This window comes from Macrotis lagotis, chromosome 2 (assembly GCF_037893015.1).
Source record: "Macrotis lagotis isolate mMagLag1 chromosome 2, bilby.v1.9.chrom.fasta, whole genome shotgun sequence".
Taxonomy (NCBI): Eukaryota; Metazoa; Chordata; class Mammalia; order Peramelemorphia; family Peramelidae; genus Macrotis; species Macrotis lagotis.
The window spans coordinates 191,815,665-191,841,896 of NC_133659.1; the positions used below are offsets into that span (position 1 = coordinate 191,815,665).

Consider the following 26,232-nt stretch of genomic DNA (forward strand, 5'->3'; position numbering starts at 1 on the left):
TGGTTTATTTAACCACGAATAAAAAGAAATATAAGTGGCTTCTCCTAAATAAATTTCAGCTTAGCCTTTTCAGTTTCTTCTGAATGAGGGAATCTCCATGATGTTCCTACTATTTAGAAGGGTTTTTGGAGGCATTCTCTAGTGGAGTGAGGGTTGAATCTAGAACCAGAGAATATGACTGAATCTTACCATCACCTTCCTGTGTGACCTTGAACAAATTATTAACTCTCCCTAGGCCTCCATTTCCTCTTTTGTAATATGGGGATGAGAAGGGCAGCATAGTTTTATAACTGTGGGGGTAATAGGGCCAATGTTTCAATTCTCTATCATTATTTTCTCCCTGTGTGACTGTGGGAAAATTATTTAAAATCCGTGGGTCTCAGTTTTCTTAGCTATAAAATGGAGGTGTTGAACCAAATGAGCTTTTTCAATTATAAGTTTCATTTAGAAAGTAGAATTCAAGGATTCTGTGCAATCATCATAAGTCAACCAAAACCAGAAACTTCTGAGGTATCATTCTGAAGTCAAGCAATCCCTCTTCCATTTGGTCTTTGCATAGGACATCCTCCATGATGCTGGTAAGTTTTTTGTTGTTGTTGAACACATCTCCCTGTTTGATATTTTGCTTGATCAATGTTATATAAACAATTCTAGCTCCATGTTCACATATGAAAATGAATCTTGTATGATCTTAATGGATGCATAAGTAACATCTTATTAGAGTAGATCTTTAAGAGAGTGCATTCTCCTTGCCATCTAAGCATAAGATATATGCGTATATGGGTATAGAGGATATAGTAGTGCAAAGTAAAACACTGAATTAGGAGTTAGATAACCTCTTTTCAGCCATAGAAAAGGTAAAGCCCAAAATCAAATTCAGATCCTGCCATCATCTCTCCCCAAGAGCCGATGATCAACTATTCAGTCCAGGAGATTATGAAACTGGTTTAACAAAGAATTTACATATCCTGGCATCAAGCCTTAGATATATATTTGAAAACAAATGCAAGTTATGAACTGGTGCTGAATGAAATGAGCAGAATCAGGAGAATATTGTACACATTATGATCAACTATGATGGAACTTAACTCCTCCCAGCAGTTCAGTGATCAAGGACAACTCTAAAAGACTTTTGATGTCATCCACATGTAGAGGAAAAACTATGGAATCTAAATACAGACCAAAACATACTATTTTTATTTTTTAAAACTTGTTTTATGTTTTTTCCCTTTAGTTCTAATTCTTCTTTTACAACATGACTAATATGGAAATATATTAAACAGGATTATACATGTATAACCTATATCATAGGAAGGGGAGAAGAAAGGGAAGTAGAAAAATGTGGAACTCAAAAAAACTTACAAAAAGATTAATGTTGAAAACTTTCTTTGCATGTAATTGGAAAAAATGAAATAACACACACAAAAAAAGAAAAAAGACAAATATGAACTAATTGTCCATGGTCTGTGACTGTAATTCATACTACAAGGGGAGACTGAGACTGGTGGATTGCTTGAGCTCAGGATCTGAGTATAGATAAAGGTGATCCAGTGATCTATGTACAGCTTCAATAGAATAAAGTCCTTAGAATGAGAACCAGACTGCTTAAGGAAGTGCAAATGGACCCAAGTTAGAAATTAAGTAGGTCAGGCTTATATGCAGATAAGCAGTGAGATAGGGCCTATGAGTGACTGTATTTCTAGTATGGGCAAGATAGGGAGAAGGAAGAAAGGAAGGAGGAAAGAGAGGAAGGAAGGAAGGAAGGAAGGAAGGAAGGAAGGAAGGAAAGAGGGAAGGGAGGAAGACAAGACAGAAGGAAAGAAGAAAGGAAGAAAGGAGGGAAGGAAGAGAAAAGAAGGAAGGAAAAGGGGAGGATAAAAAGAAGGAAAAAAGGGAAAGAAGGTTGAAAAGAAGGAAGTAAGGGAGGAGGGAAGAAAAGAAGGGAACAAGGAAGAAAGATAGGAAGGAAAAGAGAGAAAGTAGGAGAGAAAGGGAGAGAGTAGAAGACAAGGAGGAAGAGAGTAACAAAGGAAGGATAGAAGGGGAAAGGAGGAAGAAAAAAGGAAGAAAAAGAGAAGGGAAGGAGGAAGGAAAAAAGAAGGAAAGAAGTTAGAAAGGGAAAGAAAAAATGAACATGATGGAATTGGATATTAATTTTATTTTCTTTTACATTCTTAGAATTTTATCTCTACAAAATAACTGCAAGGTAAGATGAAAATTATTATTATTTTCAGTCAAAAGCCCTGGTACATTTTCCCTATGAGAACTTAATGCTGGCAAACCGAATTGTGTCGATAGCCTGGTAATTTCCATGTCCCTTCAGAGGAGCTTGTCTTCCTCTCTCAGAATCATCTTACTTTTTGTTCCTAGCTAGGAATAGTTTACCTCTCCTACCTGACTCCCCTCCAAGCTCTTCAATGACAACTCTCCCATCATTTCTATTTCCCCTTCAGTCTCCAGTATCTTATATATTTTTTCATAAATTCAGAGTTAGAAGAGATATCAGAATTCCTTTAGTTCAGCTCCCTTGTTTTACAGATGAAGAAATCTAGACCCAAAGAATAAAGTCATACATATGTTACATGTTTATTATTCCAAAGACAGTGCTAATTCTACTACACTTCCATACTCATTTGGGGATATCTGTCTCTGGAAAGACCCTTAAAGATCAGAGGATCTTAACTTAATTTGCACATTGAACTCCTTTGACAGTTTGGTGAAGCTTTCGGACTCCTTAATAACATTTAAAATAATGTTTGAACCTTTATCCTTTAGCAATCAGCAAACAGTAGGAATCAGGGATTGATTGTCTTGTTAACTGCCTAGAATTTAAAAAATGATATTGAAAATGTTACCAGAGGGGCAGCTAGGTGGCATAGTGGATAAAGCACCAGCCCTGGAGTCAAGAGTAGCTGGGTTCAAATCTGGTCTCAGACACTTAATAATTACCTAGCTGTGTGGCCTTGGGCAAGCCACTTAACCCCATTTCCTTGCAAAAAAACAAAAAAAAAATGTTACTAGAGGGGGTGGCTAGGTGGTGCAGTGGATAGAGCACCAACCCTGGAGTCAGGAGTACCTGGGTTAAAATCCAACCTCAGACATAATTACCTAGCTGTGTGGCCTTGGGCAAGCCACTTAACCTCGCTTGCCTTGCAAGAAAAAAAATGTTATTAGAACAGAGTAAACTTAAAGTGTGTTGTTTGTGCATTGTTTGTTTTTCTTCAGAGTTGGTTCAGTGTTTTGCCAGCATTTGTTCTGCCTTCTGGGAGCTACCCTAGATTGGTCAGGGACCCTTTTCCCTTTCGGTGTGCACTTTGCCACAGACCTAACCTCCTCACATAAGGAGGAGTAACCCCTGGTTCTACTTCGGAAGATCTTTTCTCCAACCAACCCCTCAGTCCAAGCCATTCAAATCTAGCCAGAGACAAGTGGGCCCCTGTCCTACATCGCCATCTCCTGGACAAATGCTCCTGTGAGCAAAAATCCCTAGTTTCCACCTGCCAGCAAGGGAAACAAGACATTTTAGGGTATTGTTTCTGGCAACTAAATCCCTGATGTTAGTTCAGGCTTCTGCCTAAATTGCATGAGAAGGTCCCAGCAGCCCAAGGGCCCATTCAACATTCTGGACACATAGATAAGTAACAGTGTTCCAGACTCAGGGAATTCTTCTCATCATCTATCATTCTCTCATAGTTCTACAACTTCCTCCCCCATCTTCCCCTGCCTCCTTGCTTGGAGACCAGCTACTTGATACAGTGCCTCTGGGTTTAGAGTCAGTAAGACTCTAGTTCAAATCCAACCTTAGATATTACTAGTTGTGTGATCCTGGGCAAGTTAGTTAACTGTTATCTGTCTCAGCTCCCTGAGAACAAGTTAGGTGGTACAGTGGATAGAGCACCAGTCCTGCAGTCAGGCAGACTTGAGTTCAAAGCTAACCTCAGATACTTTACACTTAGTAGCTGTATGACCTTGGGCAAGTCTCTTAACCTTGATTGCCTCCCCTCCCTGGCCATTACCAGTTTTTTGGTTTTTTTTTTTTGCTACGCAAGGGGGTTAAGTAGCTTGCCCAGGGCCATACAGCTAGGTAATTAAGTGTCTAAGGCTGAATTTGAACTCAGGTACTCCTGACTCCAGGGCCAGTTCTCTATCTACTGCGCCACCTAGCAGCCCTCTATTTCCAGTCTTCTTGATCCATATCTGGTCACTGGACCCAAACTGCTCACCCAGACTGGTGACTTAGTACAGTACCCCTCACTCAAATCCAATTCAAGTGCTTGTATCAATTCCCTGATGTCATGGTCCTCTTCAACAATGAAGGGCAAACAACAATAGCCTCAGTGTGCTCAACTATAAAATACAACAGCGAGGGAAAAATGAGAAAAGAGTGCTTATTAAATGTTGATTTCCTTTTTTTCATCTTTGCTGACCCCCCCCCCCAAAAAAAAGTTTACTTGGGTACTGTGAGAGAGATTAGCCAATATCAGAAGCTTTCTTTAGATTATCTAAGTGGGGGATGGGAGTGGAAAAAGAAAGATTTGGAGGTTAACTTTAAGGACAAAAGCAATAAGTTTAAAAACCTACTATGTACAAGTCACTGTCTTAGTCAATAAAAGATTGTTACTGTTTTTCAGTCATGTTCATGTCCATATCCAACTCTTCTTGATACTACTTGGGATTTTCTTGGCAAAGATACAGGAGTTCACCATTTCCTTCTCTAACTCACTTTACAAATGAGGAAACTGAAACAAATGGGGTTAAGTGACTTGCCCAGGGTCACATAACTAGTAAGTATCAGATTTGAACTCAATAAAAGGAGTCTTACTGACTCTAGGCTTCATTACTAAGGATAGATATAAAGACAAAACAAAAAATCCTTGGTCTTAAGGGAATGAGTATCCAACCTTTTAACTTTTTTGAACTACATGGTCCTGTAAAAATTTGTCAAGGGCTGTATATGGAAATTATTATTTATTTAAACTATGATATAACTCATATTAGCAATGAATATAAAAATAAAATGTAACAATGTAATAAAGTATAATAAAATGAGTTTAATAATAATACATTTACTTTTTAATCAAAAATTAAGAACATGTCATTTTTAATGTGAACACCGAGACTACTTTTTCGATATCAGTGCATCTATATCTGGTTTGATAGAGATAACGATGTGAAGAATCTTTTCAAGATGCTCATCAGAAATTTTTGTTCTATTTTTATTTTTTGTATGTGTCACATAGGGAAAAATATTTCTCTCAAATATACATATTCCCCGAAAGATATACCATGAATAGGGCATGTTTGTGAAATGTTGGATATTCTTCTTTAGGCAAGTACAACTTATAAAAGTCCAATAAAGATACTTGAATAAATTTTTCTTTAAGTTGTTTACCTTATTGAAGTTCTACACATCCTATTTGTATGTTTTATAAGCCCCAGTTGATTTCAGCTGAGAATGGAATAGCAGATATACCACATAATGTTAGTAACATGAAAAAGTAGATGTTGGTTAAAGGTTAAGCTGAGCTGGGATGTTGCAACATTGGTGGGCCAAGGGTTGGACACACCTGCTTTAGGAGTTTATATTTTACTAGGAGGGGGAAACTTAAGTATCTAAGTGCAAATAAGTGAATGATTTTTTCCTCTTGGGACCTGGTCTCTGGGACTAGAAGTCTCCCCTCTTGTAATGGGAAATGTACTTGTAATTTATAGCCTTAGACTACAGAGATGCCTTAGATGAAATTAAGTGATTTGCGGGTTGTGTTAAACTAGGAGCTGACCCCAGTCTACTCAATTGCAAGACCAACTCTCTATTCACTCCCCTCTCTAGATACTACAAAGATAAAATATATGTAAAGTAATTTCAAGAAGTAGGGAGCATGAATGACTGGGAAGTTTAGGAAAGAATAAGAAGCAGGAGTCACTTGCTGTTATCACCTCCACTATCATCATCAATGCCAGCACTATCTTCACCATCATAACTAACATTTATGTAATAGTTTGGATAGTGTAGGTGAGCTATGTCAAAGCTGATCATCAGAGTTATGCTATGAGGTCATGGATTGAATAGGATTTAGTAGCCTAAAGGATTTTTTCCAAGTATTTATTGAGCAGGAAAGGAAGTAGTTCAGAAGATGTCTAAAACCCCAAGACTGAACTAGAGACCCTGACTCTCTTTATTACATCATTCATTTATCTCCCCCATGTTTGGGGTTCTTAGGGCTCTCATTGAGTGCTAGATAAATTTAGGTGTGAATACAGAGTAATGAGACTGATTTTTCAGGTTTTAAACAAATATATCAATATTTATATGACTTGAGATGTCTTAAAAGATTTGCATAAGACTTGGGGAGGTTATTTGATTTGGTCATGCTTAGAAGATTTATTAAGTGGGAGGAGGGGGAGCAGGATTTAAACCTAGGTTCCCAGCTCCAGCACTCTATTCATTATATCATTATAACATAATGATTCTCACCAAGCACTGAACAACTTTTATATAATATATATATATATATATACATATATGTGTATATATATATCCTCTTTCAAAAAGGCACCTTAGAAGGCTTCTCACTTAATTTGGAAATTCTTCCTTTAGAACTGTATTCTGAGTCCCTAAAACAATCTTTTGGTTATGTGTAAGTATGATATTTTTTTGTTCCTTGGAAACAGCTTGAAGCCAAGTCTGTGAATGAGCTGTATGATCAGACTAATAAGAATGTTTTGGGTGTCTCTTCCCCATCTTCCCCCTCTCCAATTAATTTTTTTTTTGGTCCTAACTTGCATTTAGGATGTAAACATTAACCACTGGGGCAGATTAGCAACTCACATTCAAGTCTTAACTAGGAACACTTAGAACTTAAAGTGACTTGATTATGGTCACAGATATCTAATCTAACTTTGACACATATGACTGTGTCAGGGGCAAGTCTTGAACTCAAATCTGTCTGTTTACAAGATAAGCCCTCTATCCTTTATTCATGCAGCCTCTCTCTCTTTCTCCCCCCTTCCTTTCCTTCTGTTCTCTCTTCCTCCCTGCCTCTCTTTTTCCCTGTCTCCTTTCCCCCCATTTTCCCTTCTTCCTCACACATCGCACAATAACTATAAAAATTTTGTGACTGACTTTTTTTCTTGTGTTTTAAAAAATGAATTTTAAAGGTAATTCTAAATATAATTTGAGCAATGGCAGCACATGGAAGTAAGTATAATGCCTCCCAAGGCGACTGCCTTGAAAGGAGCCACACCACTCATTTGATGGTGGAAGTATTTAAATTTTTTTAATCAGTCTCAATACTTTCTAGCCATTCCTATGTTTGATACAAATGTTTTGGTTCTCTTAAGACCTGGCCACCTGGGGATCAGAAGAAAATAGTTTTTTCAGTGAAGGAAAGGTTTAGGTAATGAGTGAACTCATCTCAGAAACTAACTCTTCCTGATCTTTCCTTTTATTAGTAATTACTCTCTTCTCAATTTACCTTTGTATCTTAGAATAATGGAGACAGGGTTGCATTAAAAGTCAGAAGTTTGGGTCCAGATTTCACCCCTAACACTGACTATAGTACTAGGAACACTTTAATAATATATGATCCTTAGTTCCTCTTTTATAAATGGGTGAAAAGAATACCCATATCATCTAAATTGCTGAGACTCAAATGAGTCCCATGTATATAAAGCATTTTGGATGCTTTAAAAGTGTTACATAAATGCTAATTATTACTATTGTTTATATGTTTTAATGTACTCTTCATCCTCTCCCCATATACATTTCTTACAGGTCAAGACTTTTTCATTTTTGTCGCTGTGTTTCTCTCACCAACAATATGTATATCTGGGACAGATAATATGAGTGGATAATGAGTTGAGCCCAGAGTTGAAAAGGAGACCAGTCCAGCTCAGTTTCAGGAAATTGCAAATTTTTGGTAACCCCAACCTTCTCATGAAAAGAAAAGGCTCATTTTTATACATTTTACTTAGTGTTACTGTATGGCTATATGTCATCATCACAGGATGATGTTTTGCCTCACTCTCTCTTCCTGAGTCATCAAAGTCCAGTGGCAGGACAAAAGTCAACATGACTGTCAATGGCTCAAGATGTAGTGGATGGATGACCTTGGCATCTTGGATGCCTGACCAGGCTCAAAGTGCTCTACTGTGTCTGTTCTCATGTGCCTAACCGTGCATGCTACAACTTCTTGGAGCCATAGGTGAAAGTCAGATGAAGGTGGACCCTAAAGTTAGTTGCACAGCCCTGATAAGGGTTCGGTAATCTGTCACACCAGAATTGTATAGCAGTGAGGTATAGTACACTACTGCCTCCAAAGAACTGAAAAAAAGAGTATCACAAAAATGACATGAAGAGGTACATTGTGTATATGAGAAAGTCTCGGTCTATAACCAAGAATGTAAAAAGAAAAACAGTAAAATCCTCAATAGGCCATTAATGACCTGACCTGGAGTCTGAAAGACTTCAAATTCAACCTTACATATTTCCCAACTGGGTGACCTTGAACAAGTTACTTAACTTCTTAATATCCTTATCTGTAAAATGGAAATAATAGCACCCATCACCCACTGTTGTTGGAAGGATAAAAATGAAATAATATTTGAAAAACACTTTACAAATCTTAAAATGCTGTATGAATGCTAGCTATTATCAAGGAATTCTATTATAAGAAGAAAAGATCATCTGGTAATAGTAGTGAGGGGTGACAGGCAAATAGCCAGTACCAGAGTGCTCCACTGTACTTTCAAATTATAGGAAGAAAATGAAGAAAGCCTCCAGAATATTGGATGGACCCCTTGTGATGACCTTTTGGGAGAAAATGGACAAGTGTCCAATAGGACAGGCAGGCATGGATTGTTTATGATCTGAACCATTGAAAAGAACTCCCCATAACAATGAGATCTCTATTCATTTGAAAACTGAAATTCTGAAGGCACAGTGCCTTGTAAAGAGTAGTAACAGCTTAAAATAGATAAGAATGCAAAGGTTGTAGGTTGAACTGAATTTAGCAGGTAAATTGGAGAAGGGAAGTAGCTAGGTGGTGTACCAGGCCTGGTGTCAGCAAGTCCTGAATTTAAACCAGTCTCAGACAGTTGACCATGTTGGCTATGAAGGGGATCTTTTTTTTTTTTTTGCGAGGCAATGGGGTTAAGTAACTTGCCCAAGGTCACATAGGTAATTATTAAGTATCTGAGATCGAGTCAGGTTCTCCTGACTCCAGGGTCAGTGCTTCTAGCCACTGTACCACATAGCTGCTTCGATGGAAGAGATCTTTGCCCAAGATCACAAAGGTCATAGGTCTACCATGGTTATAGGCAGCTAAGTGGCTCAGTGGATGGTGTCACTAGACGTGGAGTAAGGAAGATTCCTTTTAGTGAGTTCAAAGCTGACCTCAGACACTCATTAGCTGTGTAATCTTGGGCAAACCACTTCACCCTGTTTGCCTCAGTTATTTTTTCTCTGTAAAATGAGCTGGGGTAGGAAATGGCAAACTGTTCAGCATTTCTGCCATGAAAAGAGTCAGACACAACTGAACAATGTGACTACCATGTTATAAACTAAGTTTCCACCTTCAGTAGCAGTCAACTTTCATGATGCTTTTGCCCTTGTACAATGAAGAGGGAAATTTTTTTCTGATCTTAAAAATATGAAATTTGTTGTAAAAGTCTCCCATCATTGCTTCACACCTCAAGTGCTTTGCCCCAAGTGACTATCTGCACTGCATGTCCATTGAACTGCCTACCTCTGGTATTGATTCAAGGGCATATGTTTTTCAGAGGTAGAAGACAAGAATGAGAATCTCTAGTAAAGTTCATGTAATCCCAGAACTAGTGGGAATCAGCAATCTGTGTCTATCTTTGAGATACAGATCTGATCTGGGTAGCCCTCAGTCTGGTTAGGAAGGAGGTGTGTAGATAGATGAAAGAGGAAAGGAACCTAAGTAGTACTGAGACCTAAATAGCATTGTCCAAACAACCGGGAGACCTGGGAGGTCATTCTATTTATGAATTCTGGGGGTGAGGCTCCCTGAGCCTCTGCTCCTTCTCTTCTATCTGCAGGCCCCGGATCGGATCTTGCTGCAGTCTCCCCTCCCTCCACCCCACCTCCCCAGTCCTGAGATACTAGGCCTGGACACCAGCCCAGTTACCAGCCAGTGGGACAGTGAGTCATCCATCACTGTCTGGCCTCCAGCCAATCAGACGGGCTGTTGACTTTTAGCCAGCCAATGACCAGAAGATAGTTGGGGGTGGTGGTGGCAGAAACTGGCTCAGTGAGGCTATAAAAGGAGTTGGGGGGGGGGGAAAGAGTTCAAAGACCGAGACTCTCCAGTTTGCAGTATCTCTCTATTATTCCATCCTCCATCTATCCATTTTGGCTTGAAAGGGTAGCGAGTAATTTGTAGTCTCTTGTTGCCCAATAGATGTGTAGTTCACATTTGATAGTATGCCGGGGGGAATTTATGTTCGTAATGCCCAGTGTTCCGAAATTTCTTGGTGTCCACCTAATGAGGAGAGAGGGGGCGCACTTAGTCCAAGCACTCCCATAGATTCTTCTCCGTTCCCACCCCCAGTTTCTCCAGCTTCGACCCTCTCTGACTTGTCCACCGAGTGAGACAGTCTGGGGTGGGGAGGGGGAATCAGGATTTACAAGATAAGGTAGCAAATCAGGGAATAAGAAAGGAGAGCGGGAAGGCCAGGGCAGCAACCAGGAATTAGCTAATTTGCCTTTCCCGAAAGTCTGTCTTCTGCTAGTTCACCCGCCTGCCCTTTACATCCACTCAGTCCTCACTCTCCTTCTTTCGGCCCCAAGTCACCCATTAATGAGGTCGTCTAAGGACTGTTGCCAGCCGGTAGAGCTCTGGGCGGCCAGCCAGCCCCGCTGGGCTCTGGGCGCCAGGAAAGAGGGATATTAAAGTAGAGATGCAGCCCTTCCTTTCTCTCCAGGGGAATTTCTGACTTCAAAAATTTGCACTTTTTTTTCAACTCCCAGGAATAGTCGCTTGAGCTCCCCAGTGCATCCCGCAGGTCCTCTCTTCTCTCCTCCCCTCCCACCCTCCCACTGGGTGGTCTCACTACCCTTTCCATCTGCCTAGGGTGGGCGCAAGAGCTTTCCCTGAAGCCCATACCCCCAAGCCCCTTGCAACCCACCAAGGCCATCACCCGTTTTGCCCTGGCCAGGGGATTTCTTTTTTTTTTTTGCAAGGCAATAGGGGTTAAGTGGATTGCCCAAGGTCACACAGCTAGGTAATTATTAAGTGCCTGAGACGGGATTTGACCCCGGGTACTCCTGAGTCCAGGGCCGGTGCTTTATCCACTGCGCCACCTAGCCGCCCCTTGGGCAGGGGCTTTCTTGAACCTTCACAGTTCGCTTCACCTCTAGTTGGCTCTCGACCCCTTCCATCCCCTCCCCCTCTTTATTGCCCCCCTCCCCCATTCATTCCTGTTCTGCTAACTCAATTAACTGAATTCTAAGGTGTTGGCACCGCATGCCAGGAAGGAACTGCGGCCCCTGGCTCATTCCCTTACTGATCCTCCTTACAGTCGCCACTCCTAGCCTCTCCCCCACCCCACCCACTTTAGGTCAGTCAGTGTAAACTGGTCCTTCTCTCCAGGGAGGAACTCCAAGCCCTGCCTGCCTCCAGCAGTCTGGAATAGGAAGGAATGAGGAGGGAAATTCGGGGCGAGCCAGTGCCGGCTGGGGCAGGACGAGCCGCCCAAATCATTTTTGCAAAATTCCTCATTCTCCATGGCTGCACTGTGCTCTTAGTAGAAGTGAACTCTAAATTAATTGCATTAGTCTTCCCCCTTCCACAGCTGGGCACACTTTGGTTCTATTATTGTTAAGACCGGTTAGCCAGGTCGGATTAGGCAACCCTTAAGCAGGAGACTGGTGGGAATGGGGTGGGGATAGACTCTCAGCTGTCAGCATTGGCATAGTATTATTGCCTGGTTGCTAGGAGCTGCAAGGACGGGTCGGGTTGCCTGGTTGCTCCAGGGGGGCTAGGAAGGTACCCAAGTCGTACCTAGTGGACCTGGAGGAGTGCGAAGGAGGGTGGGGACTGAAAAGCAAATTAGAGAAGAAAGGAGGGGCAGAGCCTGCAAATTTTTAGCTGCTTTGCTATACTCCAAGTTCCCCTCCAGGTGGTGCTACAGGATTGCAGATATCTCCCTGGGGCGGAGCTAAACCTGGAACTGAAGGCCTAGACCTGGTCTAGCCCTGGAAAGGGGTGGGGCTGGAGAGGGAGAACTCGGCTCTTTTAAGGAAATAAGCCAATTGGGGCCTGGCCGCCAGGCATCCTCAGGAAAGTTCTTTCTCTGCTTAAATGCAGTTTCCTGTCCTGGAAGAAAATAGAAAAGCAGATCTCTAGGATCTAGAAACATGTCTATAGGCATACAAATCACTTCTAATTTAAATATAGTTGTTGCAAAAAAAATCTTCTCTATTAGATTGGGAACTTCTCTAGGTCAAGGATTATTTTCTACCTTTATTTCACCAGCATTTGACACAATGCCTGGTATGTAATAGACTATCACTAAATACCTGGTCCAACTTCATCTTAAAGAGGGGAAAGTTTGGGGCAGTAAGGTTGGTACAGTGGGTAGAACTCCAGCCTTGGAGTCAGTCTCACCTCAGACAATCATTATCTAGCTGTGTGCCCCTGGGCAAGTCCACAACCCCTCTGCCTTGCAAAAACAAAAACAAAAAAACAAAAAAACAAAAAACAAAAAAAAAGGGAAAACTAAAACCCACAGAGGTGACTAGAATCTCAAATTGATCATACAGGCAGTAAGAATCTGAATCCAGAACCTAAACTCCAAGTCCACTGGCCTTTTTGCTGATAGTATGGTAGAAGAGGGAGAATATTAGAACCCTGAACCTGGGTTTGAATTCTGTCTCAGATATTTACTCTGTCACTTGCCCTCTAATCCTGTCTCCTCATCAGTCTTCTTCAAGAATAAAGGACAAACAACAAGATGAGATAATAGTAGTATCACACAGGGTTGTTATGAAAATCAAATATGCAAAGGACTTTAAGTGCCCTGTAAATGTTATTACCATATTTCAGAGGAACTATTACCTTATTTCAGAATAAGAGAACCTTGTTCATGAGGCTAGATGGTGGGGTCCCTTCCAGCTCTGAAGAGCAGATGACTTTGAGAAAGACCCTGGAATGGAAGAAGGTTCCATCTTTCTCCTCTCTTTCCCGAATTCTCCTGGGATCTTTTACTTTTTCTCTGTATACTTGCCCAATCTGAAAACAGGTGAGTTCTCAAAATCTGTTTGGGTAAGCATTTGGTCACATATTTGTGGTAGATAGTCCTCCCTGCATCCTCCCAACTCCTTTTTGAAACTGAAAATCTCCCCTTTCCAGCATATAAACACAATATTGTTGTTTGGTCTTTTCAGTTGAGTTTGACTCTTTCATGATCCCATTTGGAGTTTTCCTGCCAAAAATACTGGAGTGATTTGTCATTTCCTTCTCCAATTCACTTTTCAGATGAGGAAACTGAGCAAAGTGAAGTGATTCTCTCAGGGTCACACAGCTAGGAAGTATCTGAGACTGGATTTGAACTCAGGAACTAAGTATTGCTGACTTCAAGGTCAGTATTCTATCACTGTGCCACCTATTCACATAAACACAGGCTATCTGTGCATATTATATGGCTCTCCTAAAGTTGATGTCTAGGGTTCAGATTAGAGCATGAAAGGATTGGTGAGGACCAGATATGGTAAGAAACAACAAATGATGATGTTGGTCCAAAGGTTAGAGGAATCCCTGGAGGGTTGGGGAAAAGCAGGAAAAAGTGAATAAATGGCCAAGGATCTTTAGTAAAGCCACCCACCATGTGTTGGTAAATACAACATGATATCAGCTTCATTCCTTCCCTTTATTCTCTTCTAAGATGTTTCACATGATTAATCCTCACAGTCACACACAAACACATCATACAAGTCACATACCCCGACAGGACATTACAGGGGCAGTTTCATACAGATGCACAACCTCCTGGGTCAGGAGAAACAGGAAATCCAAGACAGGAGACAAAAGTTATTTTATTGTAGTCCTCAGTGACCTGGTGTCAGGTCCCAGGCAGGAAGACAAGAGTCCACCATTAAGGAGGCAGCTCAGTTGGTTGTCTTGGGGAACAGACAGGGGAAGGGATGACTGAATACTACCATGAGCATTGTGTAAAAATGAAATGAGCTTCTGGGAAGTAATGAATTCCCTATCACTGGAAGTCACAAGTGGTAGTTGGTTGTCCACTTCAGAATACTGCAGAGGAATGCATATTTGTATGCCTGGATATTGAAGATGACCAAAGTTCCTTTTAGCTCTGAGGTTTTTATCATTTAAATCATAGGTTCCCCTATGATCAACACATCAGAGGCTAAGAACTCAGGATTTTGCTTTAGTATTAAGAGGAGGCTTGGGAAAGGTAAAAGGTAGGGACTCTCTTGTCTCTTTGAGTCCTCAGCATATTACAGAACTGAGGAAATGGTCCATGGAGCAGGCAGGCAGGTTTGGCTTCTATAGTTTTCACTTTAGTAAAGACCACTTAATTTGCTCCTTGGCAGACTGTAGAACCTAATTTGATTAGGGAGAGGGAGGAGGGAAGAGAGAGAACAGAAGGAGAGAGAAGGAAAGTCAGTCACCCAGTAAACCCTGAGTCCCAATGCTCCCTCGTACTAGGTGAAAGGACTCTGCTTAATCTTCTAGCTGCCACAGGGCTGGCATTCAGCCACTAGGTGGCAATAGTATTTCTCTACCTGGCCAGGAGAAGGGCTCATTTGCAGACCTCAAGACTGTTTTTTTAAGTCTTGGTCAGGACCCAAAAACTAACATATCCATCCCTGATCCTGACTGACAGCTCAAGGTTCCCTGCCATCTGTGGACACGTGGGCAAAGGGAGTGGCACTCATGTCTCCCCAGCCCCCTCCACTGGCGTAGCTAGGCCAAGGGAGCCAGGTCCCGCCCACGCTGGTGCCAGTGCCACGTCCAAGCCCAGAGGCAAAGCTAGAGAGGAGCTCCAGTATTGGCCCCACCCAGGTCTCTCTCGCCCACTCAGCAACCCTAGGCTCCTGACACTCTGCCCAGCCAGTCTGACTTTATTCTCTGCTATAACCTGGCCCATCCCCCTCCCTTCATCCCACAGTATGCCCAAAGACAAACACCTAAATATACAGAACTCAACATGGCAGGGGGGTGGGATGGGGGACTTGTGAAAACAGGCTCTCTTTCCATTCCCCACATACAGACATACACCCTTGACTACCCACCAGCAGAGTGATTTACCTCTCCCTACTGAACAAAGCTGTGTTCACTCAGGTCAGGGCTCTGGAATCATCCCTGCCCCCCCCCCCCAACATCAGCTCCCAGGGGCATTAATCCTTGCAGATGAAGCCTCTCCCTCACCCTTCTTCAGAAACATTCACTGAATCAGAGGTTGAAATATAGGTTTTCCAGCAAGTCCCCAACAGGGAACCCAACTCCCTCATTTTTGTCTTCTTAGTCTCCTATCTATCCTTTCCCCAGGGATTCATCTTACTGAAAGAGCTAGGTCCTCTCCTCCTGGTGACAACGAGTGATCTGAGCATTTGGGAGCTGGACCCAGGAGCCACCTTCTAGCCTCTGTTCACCCCCAATCTATCCATGCACTGGCTCTGCCTAACTGGAGTGTGAAGAGGCAAGATGAGGAGTGAGCCTAGGACTGAGGAAGGAGCCCAGATAAGCCAGAGTTAGGGTCAACTGTGTCACAAGCTGCAATTGGGAATGTGGGTATCAAACCTGGGGCTCAGTGCAAGAGATAGAATGAGCCCGAGCAAGTCCTCTGGCCACAGCTATTGTCACAGGGGAAGGAGGTAGTTAGTGAATGCTTGGATCAGGGAGCTTCATGCAGGCAGGATTAGTCTGAACAGAAGGACCTGTGGGGTGGATAGGTAGAAGAAAGATAGTCTGATAAGCAGGAAGTTTGTGTAGCTGAAAACTAGTTGGGACCACAACTGGGACCCCCACCTCCCACCCAGGCATGGTCTGGCAGAGGATGTGGCAAGTTTGGCTTCTGCTACTGACTGAGTCCTTGAAGAGCCTGGTGGTTCAAAGTTTAAAGGTGAGCAAGAATAAGGAGTTGGGGGGGGAGGAATGGGAGCAATATAAATCCTACCACAGGGTCCAAAAGTCCCTGGCCATAATCATGAACTCCAAGGGGGAGTGGAGAAGAGGGTGGTAAGAAGGTTCTTTATCCTCTTCAGTCAAAAGGAGAGAAAGGAGTAAAGGCCTCTTGTTGGAGGCTCTGGCAGGATGAGGTTAGCTGATGAGGGCAAGTTCCTCTTATCCTTCTGGTGATTTCCCAGGAGCCTTTTGTGACATTCTTTCTTCCCAAGACTGTTTATCTTTGCCCCCTCCCTCCTTCAAGTTTTCAGGCCTGCCCTCTCTGCCTTCCCCTTCCTCAAGCTATCCCTTGAAATATTCCTCCTGTCTTGAATTCCAGATTCCAAAGTGCCTACCTGAGCCACACTCTGCTCGGACAGGCCACTGTCATCCACCTGTGGAGAAGCAAAGCCAGTGGTGGAGGGAGTGTTAGAAAGAGTGGGGTAGAAAACAAGAGCAGAGCCAGAGAGGCACAGGAAAGGGGGCATGGTGGAACAGTGGGCACTGTTAGGGGATCCAGGAGTACCTATCCCACCCCCAAGATAGATTCTAAGATGGTACTTTGGCAGCTGGAACCCCTAGATTTCTTCTGAAGTTTAAGGGAAGGAGTGAAGGAGAAAATCTCTATCAACTGTGGGGGAAACAAGACTAGGACAAATGACTTTCAGGGCCAAGGCAACCAGGTGATTTTAACCTCATGGAACTCAGAGACCATCTAGGCCAAGTCCCTCACATTATGAATAAAAATAATAAGTACCCATAGAGTCCTAGGGCAGCTAGGTGGAACTGTGGATAGAGCATCTGGACTGGAGGTGGGAAGACATCTTCCAGAGTTCAAATCTAGCTTCATATACTTACTAGCTGTGTAATTCTGGGCATGTCACTTAACCCTGATTGCCTTGCTCCCCACCCCCCAGAAAAAAGAGGGTCACTAATCTTTGTGCATGAGGATCCCTGTAGACAATATATCAACTATATTAATTTCAAAATGTAATATTATTTATGTTTTCTTGTATTTTTTATTTATTTTGTTAAATATTTTCCAATTATACTTTAGTCTGATTCCCAGTCATGACTAATATGACCTGCCACATATTTTGATATCTCTGCTCTGGACCCAAATCCAGTGAATTTCCTGTTACATCTTGCTGCTTTTCTTAGAAGACATGGTTTTTACCTCTTTGTCAAAGAGTGCTTCCTCACAGTAATGAGGCCCAAGTACTTAGAGATCTAAAGGGGCAGGGTAAGTAGATGTAGTTGGGGGGAAGAGGAGAAAAAAGATCTAATGAAATGATCTTTTGCTTATTACATCTCCCCCACTTTTCTAAGAAACCTGTCCTCTCCATTCAGTCCCTGGCAGCCCTGAATCCAACCAACCCTTGAGGGTCAAGTCAAGGAACAGAATGTCTCTGAAATGCTCCAGCCTTCCAGGTACTAGGTACTCCAGGACTTAGGAGAGAAAAAGAGAGGGGAAGATGGAAGGCAGGCCTCTAGCCAACCTCTTTGCTACCCTATACCTCAGACCAGGACAAGGAATGGGGAGTAGAGATCCTTACCCGGAAGTTCACTTTCTGGATCACCTGCTGAGGATCATTCTCCAGAATTACGCTAAAAATAAAAACAACAGGACGAAAATGGAACAAGACTAGTTATCTTCCCAAATGGTCTCCACTAAGCATCCCTTGGAGACCAGACACTGACTTGCTTTTTTGTTTGTACTCAGTCCTTAACATAGAGTTTTGCATATAAGCTTTGCCTACTCATCCTTCCTTCTCTTCCTCCCTTCCTCTCTTTTCTCCATTCCATTCTTTCCTTTCTCCTTCCTTCTCTCTCTCCCCCCTTTTTTTCCCTCCTTTCCTCTTTCCCTTCCTTCCTTCTTTCTCAAAACCTTAGTTTACACCCACCTCTTCCTGGAAGCCTTCCCTGACTTATTTGAATTGGTTTGCCCTAATCCTTCTAGACCCATCCTAGCCAAACATTTAGATCTCTGCACCATGGTAAAACTTCACTGATTTGGAACCTATGAATTCAGAACTGACACTAACAATTCACACTGATAGCCATGGAGTCATGAATGATAGCCAACTGTTAATCTGGCCAAGAGTTTTATACACATTAGCTGAATAGGAGAAGCACAATGGCAGGCAGATAGCACTGGTATTATTATTTATATTCAGTTTCATCTTACAGAGGAGGAAACAGATTCAGAGAGTTTAAGGCTCATGGTTCCAGGGAAATATCCAGGGTAGAACTTGAATCCAGGTCTTCCTGACTTCAAATTTAGCATCTTATGCTACACCATGCTGCCTGTGGTATACTACACATGGAGTCAGGAAGACCTCAGTTCAAGTCTCACCTTAGACACCAGCTGTTGTGACCCTAAGCAAATCAGTTAACTTCTCTGTGCCTCAGTTTCTTCATCTCTAAAATGAAAATATTAGACTTGATGGTTTATAAAATTTCTTCCAGCTTTAAATCTATGCTCTTAGAATCCTTATGATCTCACAGATCTCAAGTAAGATTACCTCACTGGTAAGGTAAGTGCTTTGTAACTTTAAGACATGGTAGTAATATGCTATTTACTTTATATAAATGTAAGTTATTGCTATTTATTTTTCCTTTGCTTTATGTGCTCTTAAATAATTTATATAAGGGTTTGTGTGCCTTGTATCTCATCTTTCCATGCAGTTTGTATGATACTGTTTTTCCCCATCTGAGGACTCTTTGAAAGCTGGGAGTACATATGGTTCCTCCTGTAATGCCCAGCCCTGAGCTCTGTATGGCAGGGTTCAGTCTGACACCCAGAGCCCTGACTTTCAGGGAGTTCAGATAAGTTTCTTTGATAACTTCATCCTGATTTCATAGTCCCACTTGGCAAAAGCAAGGCTTTTCGTAATGCCAAAGAAGTTTATTCTTTCCTAGCCATTCTCTTATAGAAATCCATTCTCTTGAATCCCATTTTTCCAAGAAAAGCTGGGGTTTCAAGAAGATATTAGCTCTACTCTGCATTGCCTAAGTGTCTAATGTTCTTCCTACAGACAATGAGATTTTTCCTAGGGAGTGGAAAAAATATGTGAATAGGGTATTTTCTAATGCTTTTAAAAGGCCAAGGACATTTATGGTCATTTTTCTGATTACTTGCATCAATCATGGGTGACCACAATTTGGATAATCCTCAAATAGTAGGTAATCCAAAAGTCATTTTTATTCAATAGTCGTGTTTTTTCATCATATCTAACTTCTGAAATCTGGACTTGGCTAATATTAAAATAAGACTGAATTTTCTGAACTCTGACTAAGTAGTGTGGGAAAGTAAATAGAACCCATGCAGCACATTAGGAAGAAGTTGACTCAGGATTTACTATATATATATATATATATATATATATATATATACATATACATATACACACACACAAACACACACACACACACACACACTCTGAGGATAGCTGACAGTGATCCATATTAGTCTAGTTGTGTTTTAAAATCATATTAACTCATATGTAGATCTGGAAGAGGGAGAAGATAAATGATTTTCCTCATATAAGAAACTCATGGTGGGGAAATTTCTTCTATTAAAATAGATCAACAACTTATCAATAATTTATAATTTTAGAATTGCTTGAAACCCTGAGAAGTTGTCACTGGCTCATGGTCATCTAGTTAGTATGTGTTAGAAGTAGGAATTGAAGCAGATCTTTCTGACTCCAAGACTGGCCCTCTATTCACAAGCTGCCTCTCACATAAAATTTTAGTTCTACAAAGAATTTTCTTCACATTCACACCATCTGTGAAAGTTATAGATCAGAAACTTAACTGGATGTCATTATATAAATGTTTGTGCAATTCCTGTGGAATGTCCAGGTGGCTTTTTCCCACCCATACCCTTCTCACCCGCCATCCACGATCTCATCCACCACCAGGAAGGCTCCATCCATGTTCTCCACCAATGAGCGTTTCTCTATGTTCCTCCTAAAGGTATAGCCAGCCGTATGAGTCACTTACTGCTTCTGGAGGGGGATTATGGGGTCCCCCAACAATTACCCTCTCCCAGAAAACATAGAAGTGCTTAGGGATTGGGGAGGGCATATGATGGAAGGGAGAGTGAGGAACATGTCTAGATATTCCTGATCCTGTTATCTACCCTTTCCCTCACTGACCCAAGCCTTCACTTAAGGACGAAACATCACATCCATTGAAGGAGCTAACCTGGGTCAAAGTTCACGATGGCCAAACACTCTCAGCCTTCTACTAGAGTGACTAATCATGGGGTAAGAGGGCTAGAAACTAGAACTAGAGGGGGAAGAGGGAGGGTTCCTTCCCAATTCTGAGGAGGCTGAGGCAGTATTAGAGGAAGGCACCTCCTTGGTGCAGAAGGGGTCTGTCTGGAGGATGAGAGTTTTCAGGGCTCAGGGGAATGGCTCTTACCTCTGGGGTCCCAAGTGTCACTTACCGTAGCACATGGTTCAGGGAATCAAACAGGCAAGTGAGGACTGACATGAGCATCAGCTGGGTGAGGAGAAAAGAAGGAGAGAAGAGAAAAGGAGGAGAAAAGAAAAAGAGACTGGATCCAGTAAGGCCAAGAAGAGTTTCAAAAACCATACTAGATACTTGAGGATAAATGGCTTTTCCATTTTCAAGAGGTTTTGGGATGTGAATGGCTCCAAATCTGGGTAAAGCTGGATGATAGCATGATGAGAATTCATGGAATCTCCTTTTACTGAGACAAGAAAAGGATGAATTGCTAACAAGGATAAGTTGAGTCTCATTTAACCTGGAGGCTGTAACATGGATGAGATGAGTTTTCAAGATCTCTTTTGACTCAAGGATTTTCCTTAGGTGATAGGGTTAGATTACTATGCCCCATGAAGATAACCAATACTCAACCCACCAAGACCTCAAAGGTTCCCTGGTCCCAGTTCATCCCAACCCTTCCTATACTTTTCACAGGTCTCCATTATTTCCCCCAGGCCCTTGTGTTCACCTCATTCTCCTGAGATGAGCCCACCACATACAGGAAAAGGTCAATGCTGCTCTTGTAGACGATGGTCATGCCCCCAAAAAAGGCAATCTCACCTAAAAGAATGTGAGGAGGAAGAAAGGGAGGACATTCAGGCTCCCTCCCAGTGGTCTCATGCTCCTCCTGCCTTCTAATCCAGTTGACCCAATCCTGTCTTACTCTTCCCCATCTAGCTCCTTGAAATCAGGGACCATCCTTGTCTTTCTTTGAACCTCAGTGCTTGGCATAGGGTCTGGTTTAAATAGTTATCCTTTCCATACTGCAGGCATTAAAGAAGACTTAGAAAATTTGAGTAAAATTTTTTGACTCATCATTCGTGCCAGAGAAGAAGTCAGAATTTTTTCTTTTTGTTTTTCAAGGTGTCTATAATACTTTTATAAAATTTGGATTGCTATTATATAGTATACATAAATTTTATGCCTTTCTGAGTTTCTACCTTTTTCTGGGTTGTCTGCTGGTCTTTGAGTGTTACCTGTGGTTCCACAAAACTCCCCCAAAATTCTTATGCTATCCCATGGAATATAGGGAAATGTGGAATGGATAACTGTAGTAGTTATTTAATAAATATTTATTCATTGACTGACTCTACATTTCCCACAATTCCTTTCATTCTCCTCTATGGGACTGAAACATATTTTACCCAAGCTGGGTCAGGGAGGTTTTCATGAAGGCAGAATTACAAGCCTAGCATGGGTGAGGTAATCTACTTATGGAAAGTTTTCAGAAAAAGGAGATAGGGTCCATAGAGAGCTCGGTTAAACATAATTTCTGCCCTCAGTGGGAAGTCAGTGGAAGCAAATAGGGAAGAGAAAATGGAACTCATTTAGAGGGACAAGACCAGACCTCTAGAGTCTATTAGTCTTGAAGTAATAAGAGCATGGGCATGGAGTCAGTCAGGAAGAGAGATGTGGGAAGAAAGGCATAAGGAAGGAAGGGAGGGTCAGAGTTAGGGATCAATCACTCCAAGGAAAAGAAATAATCTGTATGAAGGCTCAGGGGCAAGAAAGGAAGTGTAGAGAGGACAGGGTCAAATTTTGCTTGGTTGAAAGGCAGTTTGAGGGTGGAAAATGAGGAAAAAGTGAGTTAAGTTGGAAGTACCAACAGAAACACAATCACTTACTGTCAGTCCTATTAGTCTTGATGAAGACATTTTTCTCAAAAGCCTTCTGCTCCTTTATGGAGGGGAATGTATCATCATAGTACTAGGAAAAAGGGAGAAGAGATAACAACATTGTGGGATGCTGGAGTCTAGACATTAGATGAATGTGCTGAGCAGTAATAACAGCAGGCTGGATTCTCAGAGCTGCCTCCCACCAGAGTCCCCTCTCTCCACAGGTACTTAGAGTCTGCCTAGAGAAAACACTTTCAGCATTGCCCCACTCTACCAACACCAATTCCAAATAAAAAGATTATAAACATAAAAGTATTTGTTTTTCAAGCCTGCTGACTTCTTTTAAATATAGCTATATGTCAGTCACAGCTCTCTGTTTTTTTCTTAAATGTCTTCCATGTTTGCTTTGAGACCTTAATTTGACAAGCTGAATTTGAATCACCTCTTCTTGGGTCTCCTCACTGGTTTAGCCATAGTCCTGCTTTCTTTAAGGAAATCAACTTCTTTCTACAGAAAATATTTTCAGAGGCAAATGTTACCCAAGTTTTCAGGGCCTATGGTAATTATTGAGGCCTTTGATAGAATTAAAAAATAGAACATGCCAGCTCTAGAACCTAAAGCCTCTAGACTTGTATTTGGGACTCCTGCCTCCGACACTTTACTAGCTTCATAATCTTAGTCAAATCACCTCCCCATTTAGTATCCTTATCTATAGAATGAAGGGGTTAGACCAGCTGATCTCAAAGGTCTCTTCCAAATCTGATATTTGGTGACAGTAAGCTTCTTTAGCTATTCTAAGCCTGGGGGCTTCATACAACTTCCCCTTCTGCTTTTTTTCTTGGTGGCATGCAGAAGATGTGGTATGAGCTCTGGATCACTATCTGATAGCTTAATATGATATGTCTGGGAAAACAAGTTGCCTAGAGTGCTTTGGGATCCCGTATGCTGAGATGAAAGAACCTTAACAAGAGACCTGTAGATTTGAGATTTCCCAGCATGCTATATTGAATGAACTTACAATGTCTGAACTAGGCCTTAGGTTCACTTTTTTTAACATGGGAATTTGTGTAGTCAGATGATATATGAAATTACATTGGTGAAAAGTACGTTTCCCAGAAAGGGACTATAGAAATATGGAGTATATCTGGATTGAACTTTAAATCCTAGGACACTCCAGAGGACCTGGTTATAAATCCAGTCTCTGATATCTACTCCCTATATGTGATGGACAAGTTATTTATTTCCCCTCCTCTGGGTTTCAGTTTCCCCTTTTTAAAATGATGAGGCTGGATCCTTTTGTCTCTAAATTCTATGACCCTATGATTTGTTCTCAACTATAAAGGACTAATTACAATTGAGTCTCAACTTCATGTGCATCTGACTTGAGGGTTTTCTACAAATGCAGTACTGGACCAATGGACCAGCTGCTTTACTCCCTCCCCCCCCTCCAAGAATGCCTTGGGGACATAGTCCATTTGAATATTATGAAAAGGAAAGCATAACTTTTTTTAAAAATCCAAAGTTTCACATAAACTCTAGAGTGAACAACTTAAGAGTGATAGGGATAAAGCAGGTTAATAATGAGGAGATATGGGTTCTAATTCTGCTTTTGCCACTAATTAGTTGTATAAATATGGGCAAGTTACCTCCCCTTGCCCAAGAGCCTTTGGTCCCTTGTCTGTCATATGCAGAGGAATTGACCACATAATTTCTAAACTGTCTTCTAATTCTGACATCCTGTGATATTATGACTGCTAAATCATAGACAGTGAAAATAGCTTAACTGCCAGATTTGGGGCAACCAGAATGCCAGCATTCCATTTATTATGTTGTTACTTTTAAATTCCTAGAAGGATGAATATGATATCCCTTCATTTTCTTGGAATGCATCTGGTCAGTGGAAATGACCTCTCCTCAAGAAGATGCTGTAGATAAAGACAATTTCTTTCCCAAACATGCAACCCAAACTGATAATCTGAAAGTGGTGGGGATGGGGAGTAGGGGAGGTAGACTTCTAAATAGAATCTAGGTTGAGATACCATGGAGGAGATCTAGTGTCTTACACTGGCCTTGAGTTCAGGGGGCGCTCATCTTTGGGTCTCTGGGTTGTGATATTTCCAGGGATTTCTTTGATGATCTTGGGCAGGGGAGACTATAGGGAAGAGGAGAGGTAGGGAGTTACCTTGGCCAGAAGCCGATGTCCATCATTATCCAGGATGAAAACTGCTTTGATAGTGTAGAGAGATGGTTCCTGCAACTGACCCCAAGGAAAGGTAGAGTAAGCTAGCTGAGGAGGGAAGTGACTCTCAGATTTATTCTTCCCATTGACAGAAGAAAGGGATTCCTCAGACTTCTAGGGATCCCTTCCATGGAGAGTCAGAGGGTCTGACTCTTCTCACTGGCCCACAGTGAAATCTGCACTGACTCCTCTGTTCTGCAGCTGCCGAGTTTCCAGGCAGCTTCTACACCCCGCCTCGGAGGTCAAGGCCTGCTGCTGGACGCCCCGCTTCCGCGCAGAAGGTCCACCCAAACCCAAGTTCTGTCATGCACTGACTGCTCCAGAGTCTAAGTCGGAGTGTATCACAGAACCTGGGCTGGGGAGACTGACGGGGGTCCTTGTCTGAGCCCCCCAGCAGAACCTTGTCCCTAATGATTCCAGAGCTTCGGGATTTGATCCAGGGCCGGGACCCACATTCCCAGGGAACTTGGGAATGTCAGTCAGATGCAGAATCCGACACATCCACGGGGCTGGCTCTCCAACTTGGCCAGAAGGAGAGGCGGCTCCCCCTCTCCCCGCCCCCACCCTCCGGCTCGGGCAGCCCGGCTCCTCTCCTCCAGCGTCCTAGACTTGGCATGCCCGGCGGGGCCCCCGGAAGCAAGTGGGCGCCCGAGGCTTCGCAACAGATGTGCCCGGCTGCGCCCCCCGCACCCCCATCCCAACCCCAACTCGATCTAGAGGAGTCCCAGCCCAGCCCAGCCAGCCCAGCCAGCCCAGCCCAGCCCCTTCCCCGACTCTGGACCGCGCGCTCTAACTTTCCCCTCTCGTCCGCACAGTCCTCCTCCTTCCCGGGCCCCGGGCGCCCCGCGCCTCCCGCGCCTCCCGCGCGCCCGGCCCCTTCCTGCCCCCCGCGCTCGGCCCGGACCAGGGCCGCGGCCGAAAGTTGCCGGAGCTGCGCCCCGGCCGCGCCGCCCCCGAGCTGGGGGAGTTGGGAGCGGGCCGCGGCTCCGAGGGGTCCCGAGCGCGCAGCGTACCCGCAGCCCCGGGGGCTCCGCGGCCCCCGCGCCCGGCGCCGGGCCGGCCCCCTCCCCCGGGTGCGGACGTGGCCAGGCCTCGGGCCGCTGCATTCCGCTCGGCTCCGCACTGACAGCACCGCCCGGCCCGGCCCCGCCCCCCGCCGCCCTCCCCCGCGGGGCCGGCCTGGCGCGTCCCGTCCCGCCGAGCGGCCGGCGCAGGAGGCCGAGCCTGGGGGGGGCGAGGAGGGGGGCCGGGGGGGCGAGGAGGGGGGCCGGGGGGGGCGAGGAGGGGGGCCGGGGGGGGCGAGGGGCGGAGGCCGGGGGGGCGAGGAGGGGGGCCGGGGGGGCGAGGGGCGGAGGCCGGGGGGGGCGAGGAGGGGGGCCGGGGGGGCGAGGGGCGGAGGCCGGGGGGGGCGAGGAGGGGGGGCCGGGGGGGGGCGAGGAGGGGGGGCCAGGGGGCGAGGGGCGGAGGCCGGGGGGGGGGCGAGGAGGGGGGCCGGGGGGGGGCGAGGGGCGGAGGCCGGGGCAGCCTCCAGCCGCCTCTGCTCTGCTCTTCTGCCTTCTACCCCTCTCCCCTCTCTCTCTCTCTCTCTGTCTCTCTCTGTCTCTCTGTCTCTGTCTCTCTCTCTCTCACTCTCTCTCGTTCACTCTCACACTTTCTCTCTCTCCTCTCACACTCTCTCACTCTCGCACTTTCTCCCTCTCCCTCT

General features: G+C 43.7%; 1 protein-coding gene across 3 annotated transcripts; it reads right to left on the reverse strand.

Moving 5' to 3' along the window:
- Positions 1-13,874: 13,874 nt before the first annotated feature.
- COPZ2 (COPI coat complex subunit zeta 2) lies at positions 13,875-25,660 on the reverse strand. Of its 3 annotated transcripts, XM_074224161.1 has the most exons (10): positions 25,541-25,659; positions 24,471-24,545; positions 22,298-22,379; positions 21,142-21,233; positions 20,611-20,666; positions 20,052-20,129; positions 17,711-17,762; positions 16,511-16,549; positions 15,792-15,928; positions 13,875-14,591 (listed from the first exon to the last, which is right to left on the reverse strand). In XM_074224161.1, the coding sequence occupies exons 1-9, from the start codon at positions 25,631-25,633 to the stop codon at positions 15,896-15,898; spliced, it is 600 nt and encodes a 199-aa protein (XP_074080262.1). In that variant the 5' UTR covers positions 25,634-25,659; the 3' UTR covers positions 13,875-14,591; positions 15,792-15,895. The 3 variants fall into 3 exon arrangements, with proteins under 3 accessions (XP_074080262.1, XP_074080261.1, XP_074080263.1); XM_074224160.1 differs by lacking the exon at positions 15,792-15,928 and having other exon boundaries at positions 25,541-25,658; XM_074224162.1 differs by lacking the exons at positions 15,792-15,928; positions 16,511-16,549 and having other exon boundaries at positions 25,541-25,660.
- Between the last annotated feature and the right edge of the window lie 572 nt (positions 25,661-26,232).

Bases quoted from the DNA above. Each gene is read 5' to 3' on its own strand.
- COPZ2 (XM_074224160.1), bottom strand. From the start codon at position 25,633: ATGCAGCGGCCCGAGGCCTGGCCACGTCCGCACCCGGGGGAGGGGGCC. The intron at 22,380-24,470 runs GTAACTCCCTAC...CCTTTTTCCTAG, and splicing joins GACATCGGCTTCTGGCCAAG to TACTATGATGATACATTCCC. The intron at 20,667-21,141 runs GTGAACACAAGG...CTCCTCACCCAG, and splicing joins GCTCATCTCAGGAGAATGAG to CTGATGCTCATGTCAGTCCT.